The 14,293-nt window shown below is 57.5% G+C and overlaps 1 protein-coding gene across 1 annotated transcript; it reads left to right on the forward strand.

The window, feature by feature from the left end:
* Positions 1-1,824: 1,824 nt before the first annotated feature.
* Positions 1,825-8,571, forward strand: TMEM8B (transmembrane protein 8B). The gene is made up of 12 exons (XM_040090052.2): positions 1,825-2,327; positions 3,407-3,614; positions 3,749-3,882; positions 4,022-4,281; positions 4,553-4,908; positions 5,194-5,290; positions 5,499-5,622; positions 6,950-7,092; positions 7,272-7,450; positions 7,537-7,683; positions 7,758-7,874; positions 8,070-8,571. Exons 1-12 carry the CDS (start codon positions 1,987-1,989, stop codon positions 8,403-8,405), a joined length of 2,442 nt encoding a protein of 813 aa, XP_039945986.1. The 5' UTR covers positions 1,825-1,986; the 3' UTR covers positions 8,406-8,571.
* Positions 8,572-14,293: the final 5,722 nt, after the last annotated feature.

Consider the following 14,293-nt stretch of genomic DNA (forward strand, 5'->3'; position numbering starts at 1 on the left):
CATAATGGGGTACAGGGATGCCTGCGTAGGGGTTACTGATGTCCATGGAATGGGATGCGTGGATGTGCGTGCAGTGGGGCACAGTGATGAGCATGCCGTGGGGCAGAGCATGCCCGTGCAATGAGGCATGGAGACAGATGAGAGTGGGGTGCGTGCGAGGAGGAGGCAGGCAGTGGAACACCCTGGGGGCGAGGCGTGTGCGTGGGCAGTGAGTGGGCCCGGGGGGTTGCAGATGTAGGGCAGAAGGCTGTGTGCCTGCAGGAGGCAGCGGAGATGGACAGCATGCAGAGACCGGGGTGTGTGTCCAACGGGGAGTCAGGATGTGCGGGGTATGTGACACCAGGAGCAGGCTATGGGGCAGGGAGCTGGCTTAGTGACCGGGATGCGGAACGATACTCGGGGGCTTCGAGGGGGCATGCCCTGGGAAGGGGGGAACCTAGCTGGGGGCTGCCGGTACCGGGGCGCCGCGGTGGGGCGGCAGCGGGAGCTGTGCGCGGTGCTGACCGCCGGCCGCGGAGCTGTCCGCGGTGCTGACCGTCGGCCGCGACCTGAGGCTTGTAGCGCCGAGGTTGGGTCCTGCGGCTCCGGCAGCTGGCCTGAAGCGGAGGGGCTTTGGCTTTTCTCGTTCCATCCACTCCGCATCCATGGACAGCAGTCCCGCTCCATCATCCAGCACCTTTCCCGTGCTCTGGCTGCACTGCCATGGTGCCTCAGACTGACCCCACTGCATGCAACCAGCTCCCCCACCTTGGCCTGGGCGAGTGAGCATGGGGGAGCTGTGCTGGGACTGGACAGCTCCGGGTCCTTCCCCCAGTTCCCCTTCCGGAGTTGTGTTCAACACCCTCCCTGGGGTCCCCTGCCAGGTCACTGACCCCACGTGGGGCTGTGAACTGACCAGGTGGGTCCTGGTGGAGAAATTTGGATCAGATGCTCTTGCATTGAGGAGACAGGTATTTCATGCCTGGCTTGTGCTGGCTGGGAGTGAAGAGGAGGGGGAGCTGCCTTTGTTCCAGACAAGGGAGCAGATGCATATCAGTGTACAGCCTGCTGGGGCTGCACACACGCAGCACAAACACACGTGCACACAAGCACATGTGCACGCTTCCGGCCAAGAACATGTGCTGCAAAGCAGATCCTCTTCTCAGTTATCCCACTTCACACTGGATGAGTCCTTCTGGGCACAGACCTGCTCCCAGCCCACCCTTTGCTGGTCTCCCCCTATCCAGCAGCTTGTGAAGAGGGGTATTTCATTCTTGCTGTGTCTCTAGAGAAAAATGGATGGGTCTCTCAGGCTGACACTGGTGTAGTGTGGTAATGGTAGGTGAAGTTATGGCTGCTGTCTCGAGTACTGCTCTCCCTTGTGACAAAGAAGTGTCTGTCTCTCTGCTGCTGGGGCTCCTGGGAATCCCTGAAAATCGACCTGTCAGACAGCTTGTCAGGGGGAGGTGGCCCTCACCTGTGCCGTGGGCTTGCAGGAAAGGTCTTTCAGACATGGGGCTCTGCACAGGCACACACCCCCATGGATGTGGGTTTGCACACCTCCACTCCACGGTGCATGCCGACAGCACCCACGTGTGCATATGTGCACACATATGTGCACCATTCCTCCTCCACAAACCATGGGAGAGCTGGGAGACACTGCAGGAAGTGCTCTGCTTGCTCCTTCTTGTGTGAAACTCTGCACTTTATGGTGGGCTCAGCGCTGAGCCTCCCCAGCTGGCAGATGGGGGGGAATGTATGTTCCTGTGGGAGCTGACCTGCTAGGGCATAGCTGAAGCCATGAAGAATGTCCCTTTACTTATTACAGGTAAAATGCAGGGAGCAGAGCATGAGCAGCCAGGGCCATGGGCTCCTCAGGCTACAGGCCATCAGTGCCCACAGCTCAGTCAACTGGACTTAAGTACTGAACCAGAAATGATACAGACTGTGCCGGCGCTGGGAAACACAGCTGGGGACAGCTGACATCAGCCCTCGGGATTGACTGAAATGGCGCTGTCCCAGACCCTCCTGCTTCTAGGCTGCTGGATGCTTGTGGCTCATTCAGAGCCTAGGTGGCGGGCCTGCTCTGGGTGGACTGCTCCACAACCCCCTCCCCAATCCTTTATCCTACTGAGAGCTCCTTGGATCTCCTTTGCAGATGGGCTCTTTGTGACGGACTACTTCACCCGCACACCACGCAAGCTCAGCCCCTTCCGCTCCTTTGCCAGCATCGAGCTCTTCCACTTCCACATTCCCGAGGACACAGTCATTGCCGTCTGGAACCTCATCACCTTCAAGGAGCAAGGTGGCACCTTTGGGGATCAATGCCCAGACCGTAGCATCACCGTGTGAGTAAGCAGCCTGGCCTGCCTGTATCCTTCCTGCCTGCCTCTGCTGCTCCTGCCTGGATTTGCCCCACAGCATGCCTGCTCTTGCCTGCTTCTTTGCTTCCACAAGCACGTGTACATACAGAGTCAAAGAATCATAGAATCACAGAATGCTTTGGGTTGGAAAGGACATTAAAGATCATCTTGTTCCAACCTGCTACCATGGGACACATTCTGCTAAAGCAGGCTGCCAACTGAGTACCACACAGCTGCTTGCTCAACCCCCCTGCTCCCCCGGTGGGGAGGACAATCATGGAAAAAAACGTAAAACTTGTGGGTTGAGATAAAACAGTTAACTAATCAAAATAAATATGCCAATAACACTAATGATAAAACAGCTGCAACAATAATAATCATAACAACAGTAACAAAAAGGACAGAGAGAAATAAACCCCGAGAAAGACGATTTATCACTATGTGATAAATCACTGATGCCCACTGATGCTGACTGATGCCCAACCTGTCCCCCAGCAGTGGTTGGTGGCTCCATGCCAGCCCTCCCAAGTTTATGCACCAGGCAGGAGGCTCTATATGGAACAGAATATGTTCCATATGGTATGGAATATCCCTTTGGCCTGGGTCAGTTCTGCAGGCCATGCTCCCTTCTGGCATCTTGTGCACCTGCTCTCTGGTGGAGCATGGGACACTGAAAAGTGCTTTAGGGTAAGTACTGCTGAGCAACAACTGAAACGTCAGTGCGTTATCAACATTATTCCCATACTAAATCCAAAACACACTACTGTACCAGCCACTAAGACGAAATTGAACCCTATCCCAGCCAAAACCCAGACAACATGTACACTCCCTCCCCATGATTCATCTTCCCAAGACCAATGCGGGCTCCACCCTTTTTGTGCATCTCATAGATGAACTGTTTTGCTTGAGCACCCACGCAGGAAAGATCAGTCTCCAGAAAGGTCCCAGCTTTCAGATGGCTTCCATGATGTCTTTAAACATAGAGGAAGACACCCACATATAGGACATAGTGGCCCTGCCGTGATGCCCATCCTACACCCTGCTGACTACTGTCTCTCCTGCAGGTATTTCCGCTCAGGGGCTCCCTCCGTCATTAACCCACTGCACACGCACTTCCCCAGGGACACGGCCGTCCCTGGCTCGTTCGCACTGACCCTCACCTGGACCCTGCCCAATCGCACCACGGGAGTGTTCAATGTCACCAGCCCACTGCCCGGGGACTGGTTCCTGGCTGCCCACCTGCCCAAAGATGAGGGCAAGATCTCCGTTAAGGTGAAGGGCCTGGAGGGACCATGAGGGGCAGGGCTGGGGTCTGATTGCTCTGGGCTGGCAGTGCCCAGGGCAAGTGTCCCAAGTAGGGCAACGCCCTGTGCCCCTTTCCCTGTGCTGACTCTCCTCTGGTGCAGGGGCTCTACGAGGAGTGCCAGTATCTCTTCCAGCCACAGCTCATCGTGCAGCGCCTGGTGAACATCGCTGTGCTGTACCCCGGTCATGTCACTGAACAGAGCATGGCCCCCCACAACCGCTCCTGCCTCTACAAGTGAGTGCTAGAAGGTCTCGTAAGGAGGGGAGGGGACATCCTCAGGATGGGGAGATGAGGGTTTCCCATCCCTCTGGCTTCCCTCCCCAGCCCTGTTCGTCCATAGTGATGGGCACAACCTGGCACTACTGTCCTGCAGGGTCTTCGTGCCCAGCTACACATCGCGAGTGCTCGTGGAGGTGCTGCAGTGCCGTGGGGCCGAGGGCTGCCCACTCTGGCTGCGTGTGCGAGCCAAGGCTCCCCCCCTGCATAACTCCACAACATTGGACTGCCGGGAGCACACTCCCTGCCAGCTGGCACAGGACCTGCCCTTCTGGCAGCACTGGTACTACGTGTTGGTGGAGAAACACCCTGGGGTGCCGGGCACCGTCTCCTTCCAGGTCACCGTGCATCTCACAGGTGAGGGTGCATGTGGAGGCGTGGGTGGAGGAGTGGTCTTGACTCTGCTGTGGTGTGGGGGTTAAAGGATGCCCACAGGATCTGTCTGCAGCTGTCTGGGCACAGGTTATACCTGTTAAATCAGGTTATCCCTGACTCTGTAGGATGGGAAGGCTGTGAGGTGTTGGGGCTGGGTTGCAAATGGAGTTGAATGGCGGGCAAGAAGGGAAGATGGGAACTAAGAGGGGACTGGAGCTGTGTGGTGCCCAGGCTGATGGCTCTGTCCCTCCAGACTGTTCCCGACCCAGCCTGGCCCGGCCGCCCTTCCTGCCCTCCAGCGCCTCCATGAACATGCCCCACTCCTTTGGCTCTGCGGGTGGGCTGGCGCTGGGGGACAGCCCTCCGCCCACCAGCCCCAATGACACGAAGCACCCGGTCCCCATTCCTGTCACCTCACACGCTGGAGAGCGGTGCTGGCCTGTCCGGCCCACACTGCGCAACGAGCTGGACACCTTCTCCGTCCACTTCTACATCTTCTTCGGGCCCAACGTGTCAGTGCCACCTGACCGCCCCGCTGTCTTCGTCATCAACCTCCTGCCAGTGCTGGACAGTGGTGGGGTGCTCAACCTGGAGCTGCGGCTCAATGTGGTGAGGTGGCCACGTACACCCTGAATGGGTGTAGCTTGGGACAGGGGGCAGGATGGGAGATGGGTGATGTCTAGGTTGCAGCAGGACAAGGAACAAGGTTTGGGATGGTTGTGAAATTTCTGGGTGATGGAAAATGGAATAGGGTGCTCCAAGGCCCAGGTGCGGGGTGTTCTTGGGTGAAGGGCAGTGGGTTAGGGCACTGCTACTTGCTGTGCTGCGATCCAAGTGCTGACAGAGCAGGGGACATCCCTAGCACTGGTTTAAGGCCATCTCCTCTGCCGTCAGAGCTCTCTGTGTGGTGAGAATGTGACAGTGTTTGGGTGTCTAAACCATGAAGTCCCGCTGACATCCAGTGACAACACCTCGGTCACCTGTGAGACAGGTAGGCTGGGCTGTGCATGTCCATCCTGCCATCTCCATGGGGTCACACCCCCCTGTGTCTGGCAAGAGGCTGGGTGGGGGGAGGCTGCAGAGACCATGGGGGCATGTGGCCCTGGAGCCTAGCACAGGGTACTTTGTCCCTGTTCCGGCTCTGTTCAGGGCAGGGTGCTGCACCTTGCTCTGCTCACCATAGCTCTTCTGGCCCACAGAGTCTCTGGCAGGCTTCCTGCTCTCCGTTAATGCCACAGCCAGCCTCAGCCGCCTGCGGATCCCCTACCCACAGACAGGCAGCTGGTACCTGAGCCTGCGCTCTCTCTGTGCCACGGAGCATGGGTAAGTGCCCCAGCATATCCCCTCCCTGTGCCCCGAGGGGGCATGTCTTCACTGTCACATGTGGCTGTGCGCGCCGTGGGTCCATGGGTGTGCCTGTCCCCTGCACGCCATGTCTCTGCTCATGTGGCTTTGCGGGCTGTGTGTCACCGCGTGAGTGCTGCGTGGGCACGGATGGCTCCATCGCACGTCTGCCTGACCATCTGTGGGTTCCTGCGGCTCTTCCCTCTGTCTCGCGGTTGGGAAGTGCCTGTCAGCTCGCGAACGCCGGGCATCTGTCAGTGCCTCTCTGCCTCCGCGGCAGGGCCCATCTGTACCCATGCCGGGGAGGGGACTGGGCTGTTGCTGGGAGGACAGGGCTCTGCTCTGCGTGTGAGGGGGCATCTCTGGTCGGGCTGGGCCTCTGCTCGGCATCTCCTGGGACTGGTCCTGTGCTGTGACTCTGCTCCTTGCCTCTGTGTCTGCCTGCAACCCTGCGGAAGAGTGGGGCTGGTGTCTGTGCATCTGTACATGCAAGGATGTGTGAGTGTGGATGGTGCTGCATGCACATTTAATACAAGTGTGCATGCAGCACTGCATGCATGTTTGGGTGCATATGTGCAGACAGCTCTGTGTGCATGTTCTGGTTTGCACAAGCAGTCAGGGCTTTGTTCAAGCAGTTTGGGCTGTCTATGTTCTGCACACACACATGAGCAGATTTGACTGCGTGAGGACACAGTCTGTGGACAGCAGATACACACGCAGCTGGCACTGTGCGCATATTTGTGCATGTTGGGGTGCCTGTGTGTCCCCAGCCAGCAGCTGGTATATGCTGTCGGCCTGTGGGGCTGCCTGTGCTCCTGGTGTGCTAGAGCTGAGGAGATGCTAGCAGTGCCCAGAGTCTTGTGCGTGGGCGGCGCAGGGCAGTGGGGTTGGTGTGCCTGCCCTGACTCCTCCGCTCTGTTTCTAGCTCATGCTGAGTTGTCAGTCACAGTCAGTCCTTCCCTGATGAGCTCACACATGGGCATTGAAGGGCAGGGTGCAGTGTTTGCACAGCAAAACCCAAATGAAACAGGAACCAGCTGAGTGTGCTGCTAAAGGCAGAAGGGCTTTAAGTGTGGCCACATTCCTCCTGCTCACCCAGGCTGGCACAAAGAATTGAAGCACACAGGATCCTTCAGGACCAGCTCTCAGCTACCATACACAGCACCAAAGAAGTTCATTTTCAAGCTTGTCCAGTCCCTGGATCTCCCATCACCTGCCAAGTCCGGGTGCGACAGGTGGCTCTGGTAGAGGCAGGATCTGCTCAAGGGCACAGGGTGAGGGCTGACCCCCTTCTCCCACCCTGCAGGTTTGAGCCCTGCACCAATGTGACAGCTGAGGTGTACCTGCGCGCCTACCTCTCACCCTGCATCAACGACTGCGGCATCTACGGACAGTGCAAGCTGCTGCGCACCAACAACTACCTGTACGCCGCCTGCGAGTGCAAAGCTGGTGAGAGCTGGGCCAGGCACCCACAGACCACCAGCACCCTCCCATTCTCCTTGCGGGTCTTGAATCCCAGTATCCATTCATGCCAGGTCCCTGCAGGGAGCTGGAAAGGGGGTTCCCTGGTCCACTCCCCCAGCCCCTGTGAGTACTGCAGTGGTGACAGCAGCTCTCCCTGGTCACAGGCTGGAACGGCTGGGGCTGCACGGACAACGCTGAGGCTTTCTCCTATGGCTTCCAGCTCCTCTCCACGCTGCTGTTGTGCCTCAGCAATGTCATGTTTGTGCCTCCCGTGGCCATTGCTGTCCGCAGCCACTACCTCCTAGAAGCTGCTGTCTACATCTTCACCATGTTCTTCTCCACTGTGAGTGTGGCGTGGGGCAGCTGAGGGGCAGGCAAGGGGCTGGGGCTGTGCAGGGCAGCTCTTACAGCCTTTCCCTGCTACCCCAGTTTTACCATGCCTGCGACCAGCCGGGCATTGTGGTGTTCTGCATCATGGAGTATGATGTGCTGCAGTTTTGTGACTTCTTGGGCTCTCTCATGTCTGTCTGGGTCACTGTCATCGCCATGGCCCGGCTCCAGCCCATAGTCAAGCAGGCAAGTGCGGGGAGGGGGAATGCAGGGCAGGCATGGAAGAGATTTATCCTGATGGGTGCCCCACTGCCCCATAGGTGCTGTACCTGCTGGGGGCCATGCTGCTCTCCATGGCTCTGCAGATGGACCGTCACGGGCTCTGGAACCTGCTGGGGCCCAGCCTTTTTGCTTTGGGGATCATGGCCGTCGCCTGGGTAAGACGGTGTCCCTTATCTCCCCGTCCTGGCTGCACTCAGCATCTTGCCCCTGACAGCATCTCCGCTCTGCTGCCTTCACCCTTCCCCATGAACCCCTCTCCCTGTCTCCTGGGGGATGTGTCAGCATGGCACAGAAGTTGTGCTTGTCCCTGCTGTGTGTCCCCCTTCCAGCCTGTCCTTTCCCCACCACAGACGGCTCGCACCATCCGTCGCCGCCACTGCTACCCACCGACCTGGAAGCGCTGGGCTTTCTACCTGTGCCCAGGAGCGCTGATTGCAGTGGCAGCCGTGCTGCTCTACGCCTTCGTGGAGACAGAGGAGAACTACTTCTACATCCACAGCATCTGGCACCTGCTCATCGCCGGCAGCGTCGGCTTCCTGCTGCCGCCCCGTGCCAAGCCCAGCAGGCGCCTGGGGCCGCTGCCCCGGCGCAAGGGGTGTGGGTACCAGCTCTGTGTCAATGAGCAGGAGGAGCTGGGGCTCGTCGACCCCGCTGTGGCCTCCATCAACAGTATTTGTACCAGCTGATGCTGACACCAGCTCAGACTCCTCTGTCATGGACATCAGCCCTGTGGGGCTTGGCACCCACTCTCTTTGCTGGCCACTCATCTCTGGGAGTGCCAGGACTCCTCTGGGCAGGCACACAAACACCTGTGCCACCCTGTTCTTCCAATTACAGCCTGATTGAACTTGTCTCCAGGGGTTGCTGTGGCTAAGTCTGGGGCAGAGCTCTGGGGTCTCAAGGCTGAGCTGGGTCACATTCCTCTCTTTGCCAGGCCATGGAGTTGCTGAGGGGATGTGGCTGGGTGTGGAGGGGAGCAAAGTCAACAGCCTCTGGCTCTCAGTCAGAGCTGCTACTCCATGGTGGCTGCTCTGGAGCTGATGCAGCTCTGACACAGAGCAAAGTGGCTGGCAAGAGGTGGGGAGCAGAGGCTGTCTTTTGGTTCCTGGCATGACAGGTTGCAAGGCTGGGATATTTTTGCTGGGGCCCTGTGCTCTCACAGGATGCCTGTAATGTCTGACCCAGGAGCAGCAGTGCATCTGGCATCCTCTCCAAGCCTGCGAGAATATGGTGAGCCCATAGCTGTGGGGGTAGGTGCCACTGGGGAGTGATTCTGGTGCTGCCTGCTGAGGCAATCCACGAGTCTGAGAGGGCTCTGCCTGCACAGGGCCCCAGGAGCCCACAGCCTGTTGGTGGCACCCCACTGCCTGGGGCAGCCTGCCTCAGGACACCACATGTCACTACACCCAAGGAGCAGTGGACTAGTGACCCTGCGTCCCTGCTTTTGTCACCAGCCCTGTCTCTGCAGGGCACTGGGCTGCAGTGGGAAGGGCATTGTACCCTGTGACCCAGCTGGGGCAGCCCCTTCTCAGCCCCTGCTCCTTGTCTGGCTTATGGTCAGACCTGTGGGCTCAGCACCCACTGTGGCCAGTGGTGACCGTGGTGTGGTGACAGACACCTGGGTTGTGTGTGTGGTGTGTGCCTCACAGACGGGGTTTTCACACTGCTTCAGCAGCTCAGAGGGGTCAAGGTGGACCAGGGAGGACAAGGAAAGTTTCCCTGACACTTCTCATCCCACTGGGGACTTCCCCAATCTCCTGAGAATTTCTCAGCCCTTCAGGGGTCTTCACAGTGGAATCCTGAGGCAAAGCTCTGCATCCTAGCAGCCACATCTAGCTCAGCAGAGCCCAGCCACCAGCGGCCCCCCTCCCTGTGCCCCCGGGGACAGAGCTCGGCACAGGGAGATTTACTGGATGCTTAACAGGATTAGCAACTGCAGGCAGGCAGGCAGCTATGTAATAGGATTGCAATCTAATTAAAACTGCTGCTTGGGAGCTGGGCCCCAGCTGGCCAGTGTGGGGTGGTCTTAGGAGTCTGTGGGGGCAGCTGGAGAGGACTGTGGGTATGGGATTGGCAGAGCAGGAGAAGGATTGAGCTGGCGAGGACCATGGCAGTGCTGGTGGGTTCTTGGGTTTGCTGCCTCTGTCTCTGGGCCTTGGTGTGGGATATGTCCACAGGGAGCCAGCCTGGCGTGGTGGTGTGCTGTGCTGTGCTGGGGCAGGAGCCAAGGACTGGGGAACCTGCATCTGCCATTCTCCTTCCCCCCTGAGCTCACCCTTCAGCACTCTCTCTCTGCCATACAGAATGTCTTGTCTGCTCTGACCAGGTGGCAGATTAAGGATTAATTTTTTAATTCAATTCAATTGGACCCCACTGGCAGTAGCAGCCCCCAAAGGATGGGGAGCTCAGCTTTAGCTTTCACATTGGCATGAGGCTGGAGTGGAGCGCACACTGGGCACAAGCTTGTTCTACACCAATGCACCCCAGTTTCACGGAGGTGTCAGAGCTGCATGCAGCATCCTTACCCACCCCTCATCCCCTCTCTCACTGCTGCTTGCCAAATTTGTGAAGACTCTGCAATAACTGAGCCAGTGGTGGGATGAGCTGTTCCCTTGCAAGCAGCTGCACAAGCCCTGGCCTGCCCCACAGCAGACACCATGGGGGTGACACATGCAGTATTGGACCCTTGAGGGGTCCTGGAAGAGGTGGGCAGGGGCTTTAGCCAGGAGAGCTGCCCAGGGAAGCCTGGGGCAGCCACACACCAGCTCTGCCAGACTCTGCTTTTCTGGGCTGCTAGTGTGGCTCAGAGCTCCCTCTCCTTTTAATTAAACCCACAACTGCATTTTTCATCTCAAGGACAGGCCATGCATCTGACCGCACTGCCCGGGAAGGAGCTTGGCCAAGCAGCACTGGAGGGGATCCAGGCGTTCTCTGCCAGCCTGGCTCGTCCCTGGGGGCCTGTGGGCTGTCTGCTGAGAGCTGGGAATCCCCATTCTCACTTCATCTCCCAGTCCCAGGGTGGGCAGAAACCCATTCCCCCGCCCAGGGGGCCAGCACAGCTCAGGGCACAGCCCGGTGCACTGCAAGTGCAGAACAGGCAGTACTGCAGGACAGAAGGGTTTTTTGCTCACTGCTCCAGGCACCAAGCGTGGAGAAGCAGGTCTCTCCTGTGGGACACGCAGCACAAGGGGGTGTGTGTGCCTCTCCCACCAAGCCTGTCTGGGAGCATGCTGGGACACACCATGGCGATACCCCAGTTCTCCTCAGTCACCCCTCTTTTGTTGCACGATCAGGAGCTCCTGTGTGTTCATCCCTGTGGGTCTAGTGAGACTTTCTGCCATGGTTCCCCACAGCCTCCAGCTTCTGGCCCATGAGGATGCACTTAGGGTGAAGGCTGGACTCTCCTGTCTTCCCCTCCTGCTCACAGAGTTGGAGCCTCTGTGACCCCCACCCCCTCAGTGTAAACAGCCTTCCCGATGTTCCATCCCTACCTCTACCAGGCACAGCAACCACATAACCATGGCAACAGTATCCCTCTAACAGCCAGGTACATCTGACATCCCCATGGCAACCAACTCCCGGAACAGCCGACTGAGAGCTTTGCTTCTTCAATGCTGGAGAGGGATGGGGGGGATTCAAGCCATATCGGGGCAGGTAGTGGCTGGGACCTAGGGACACACACAGCTGGATAGGGTTTTTGACTTGGTCTGCGGGACAGCAATAAGCCTTCACAGCCTCTGTCCTGACAGGTAGGATGCAGGGGACACAGGGGATGCACGAGAAGGCAGCAGCCCTGGGAACAGTATCACCCTGATTCAGCCTCCTGCATCCCAGTTCTACCCTGCCTGCTGGGCTGTCAGTGCCATTGGGCCAGCACTCCCTGCTCCAACAAAAGTTTCTTGGAAATGTGCATCCCAAACACTGGTATTGTGCTTCCTGCCACAACCTTCTCCCCCGCAGTCCGCACTAAAGAGGTGCTCTGTCAACTGCCCTCACTCTGCCACCCTCGGGAGCTGCCGGACCCTCCCACCACTGCCTGCCCAATGCCTGCTGTCCGAACTCATCACTCAGCAGCCCTGACGCAGTCTGTTGTTGCAGATGGCAATTGCATGCCATGCAACTTTAATGTGTCAGGCCTGAATTATTGAGCCCTGCAGCAGACTGTGTGCACGCAGGCAGGACTCGGCATGCCTCCTCCTCTCCCTGCCCACGTGTGCCTGACCAGGCAGCAGCGGGTGGGGGCTGGCGAGAGGCCCGAGATTTTGGGGCCCCTCTGGGTGCACAAGGGTGCTGTGCCCTTTGCTAACCCCCGCGGCTGGATGGTGTGGACGAGAGGATGGCTGGTGATGTCACCAGATTGGTCACCTGGGGGTTGGTGAATCCCCAGGCAGGTGTGAAGGGGGGGGACGTCTAACTCTGTTGTCCCTGCCTCAGCATTTTCTCCTTGTATCCTCCTGAAATCCCGGGTCTAGAGGCAATAGATCCCACAGAGCTGCCCTGGGAGTCCTCACCCCTCCTGCTCACTGTGCTGCCAGACCTTTCCACCCCAGTCAATGTAAATCCCATGGCAGATACAGACAGAGCGTGCTCCCTGGCCGGACACGGCTGTCACTGTGCCGCTTTGGGCATGATGAAGGGCTCAGAGAATGCCCTGGCTGCTCTCTTATTTTTACAGTTTTCCTGAAGCACCCTGCAGCCACTCGATGATTTTCTCATCAGAGTAGCAAGGCTTGACTGCCCTCCCCACACAGATCCATCCATCACCCATGGCTGGCACCACCGTACAGCTCACAGGCACTGGACCTGCCTCCCGTGCTTGGTCCCCGGCTGTGCCTCAGCCCTGTAGGCAGTGCCTGTGCCATGGGCAGCCTGAGGGAGCAGTTCTGTGCATGCAAAGGGGCCCTCTTTTCCCTGGGGAAACCCATGCACAGCCTGCTTGCTCCCTCCTCCTTCTCCCCCTTGCCCTAGCTCCAGGTCCCATCCTTCCCACTGCCATCCCCAGCCTTTAGGGGATGGTATCAGGGACCCCCCAAATATCCAGCCCCAGTCTCCTGCAGGCTGGGTGAGGACCAGGTGGAAGCCAGGCACTCACAAGTGGCTACAGATGGAGAAAGCCCAGCTCCTGTGCCATGGGGCAGCTCTCAGGGGCCCTGTTCCTGGGTAACACCCTGCCATGGGTACCTGTCCCATAGAACTGAGACAGAGCTAAGCATGACAAAGTCAGCCCAGAGCAGGGACAAAGGGTTCTCAGGGGGACCCAGGGCACTGAGAGCCAGCATCGTCACAGCAGCACATCTTGTCACAACACCTGGAGAAGTGAAACAGAAGGGTGGCAGGGCATGCTTGGTTTGGCATGAGGGTAGGGGTTCAGAGGCCTTGGAGATGAGGGACAAAATGCTTGGCTGTACCCACAGGGACCAGAGCATTGCAGAGGGAATATGTCAGGGGACAAACAGCAGCTGCCGTGGTCACATGGCTGAAAGGGAGCAGCAGACAGGAAAGGGGGACACTGAGACGTGGGAAATCAGAAAAATGTGGTGGTGATGCAAAGCATTATGATTTTCAGCTGCTGTTAATTGAGTTTCTTGGAGAGGTTGGTAGGAAAACCTGTGAGGGGACTGGACTCAGGACTTTATCCCTGGCAATTTGGAAGAGGGCTGTTGAAGACCTGCTCTGTCGTGTGGAAAACACACTTGAGTCGTGCTTAACTTCATCAAGGGAACTGCATAGAAATCAAGGAGCTTGCTAAGAGAAATTAATAGAGCAGCCAGGGGGGCAGACTGCCTGCAGACAGCATGAGAACTACTCAGATCCGCATGCTGGAGACTTCCAGTAAATGAACATGTCCTTTAACAAGATTTGCAAGGCCAGCATGGCCAAGGAGGAGTGAGTAAATGGGTGGGAAAGGTCATTCCTCAAGGAAGGGAGCTGTGCCAAAATGAAGAGCACATGAAAGGGGGAGAGGTTACATGAAAAAACAGAGCAAAACAACCCCCAAAGAGCCTTTGAGGAAGATCTTGGCAACAGCTTAAAACTGCAAATAATTTTGCAGTGCTAAATTTGCTAAATTGTTGCCATAGCAATGAGAGTTTGGGAATGTCCAGGGGTGCATCAGGGTGCTGCAGCTCACATCCATCCTTTCAAATGAATCTTGGGGTAGGATCTGTGAGTCCTGCAAGCTCTTTCTGTTAGGACAAAGAAGTCAAGGGTTTCTATCCCCAAGGCAGACATCTACGGCCCACAGAGGGGTGATGCTGAAGGAGCAGCCTTGGCACATCCTGGCTGGTGAGCAGAGGAAGGGCTGCGATTGCAAGGACAAAGTCTACAAGTACAAAATGCAGCTGCACTTGCTGTCAACTGGTAGGAAATTAAGGCAGTTGCTCTTGTGAGAAATCAGCCTTGCACCAACAGAAATCAAGCTGTTACACCAAATGCAGTCCTGGATAAATTTATCTTAAGAAGCAAGGCTGTAGAGGAAGATAAAATCATGTTAGCAGAGGCTGAGAATGTTGTCCATAGGATGCAAAGCCACTTGTTCCCTCTATGGCTTGCAGATTAAAGTTTTCCCTTAAAA

The sequence above is a fragment of the Hirundo rustica genome, chromosome Z (genome assembly GCF_015227805.2).
Source record: "Hirundo rustica isolate bHirRus1 chromosome Z, bHirRus1.pri.v3, whole genome shotgun sequence".
Lineage (NCBI taxonomy): Eukaryota > Metazoa > Chordata > Aves > Passeriformes > Hirundinidae > Hirundo > Hirundo rustica.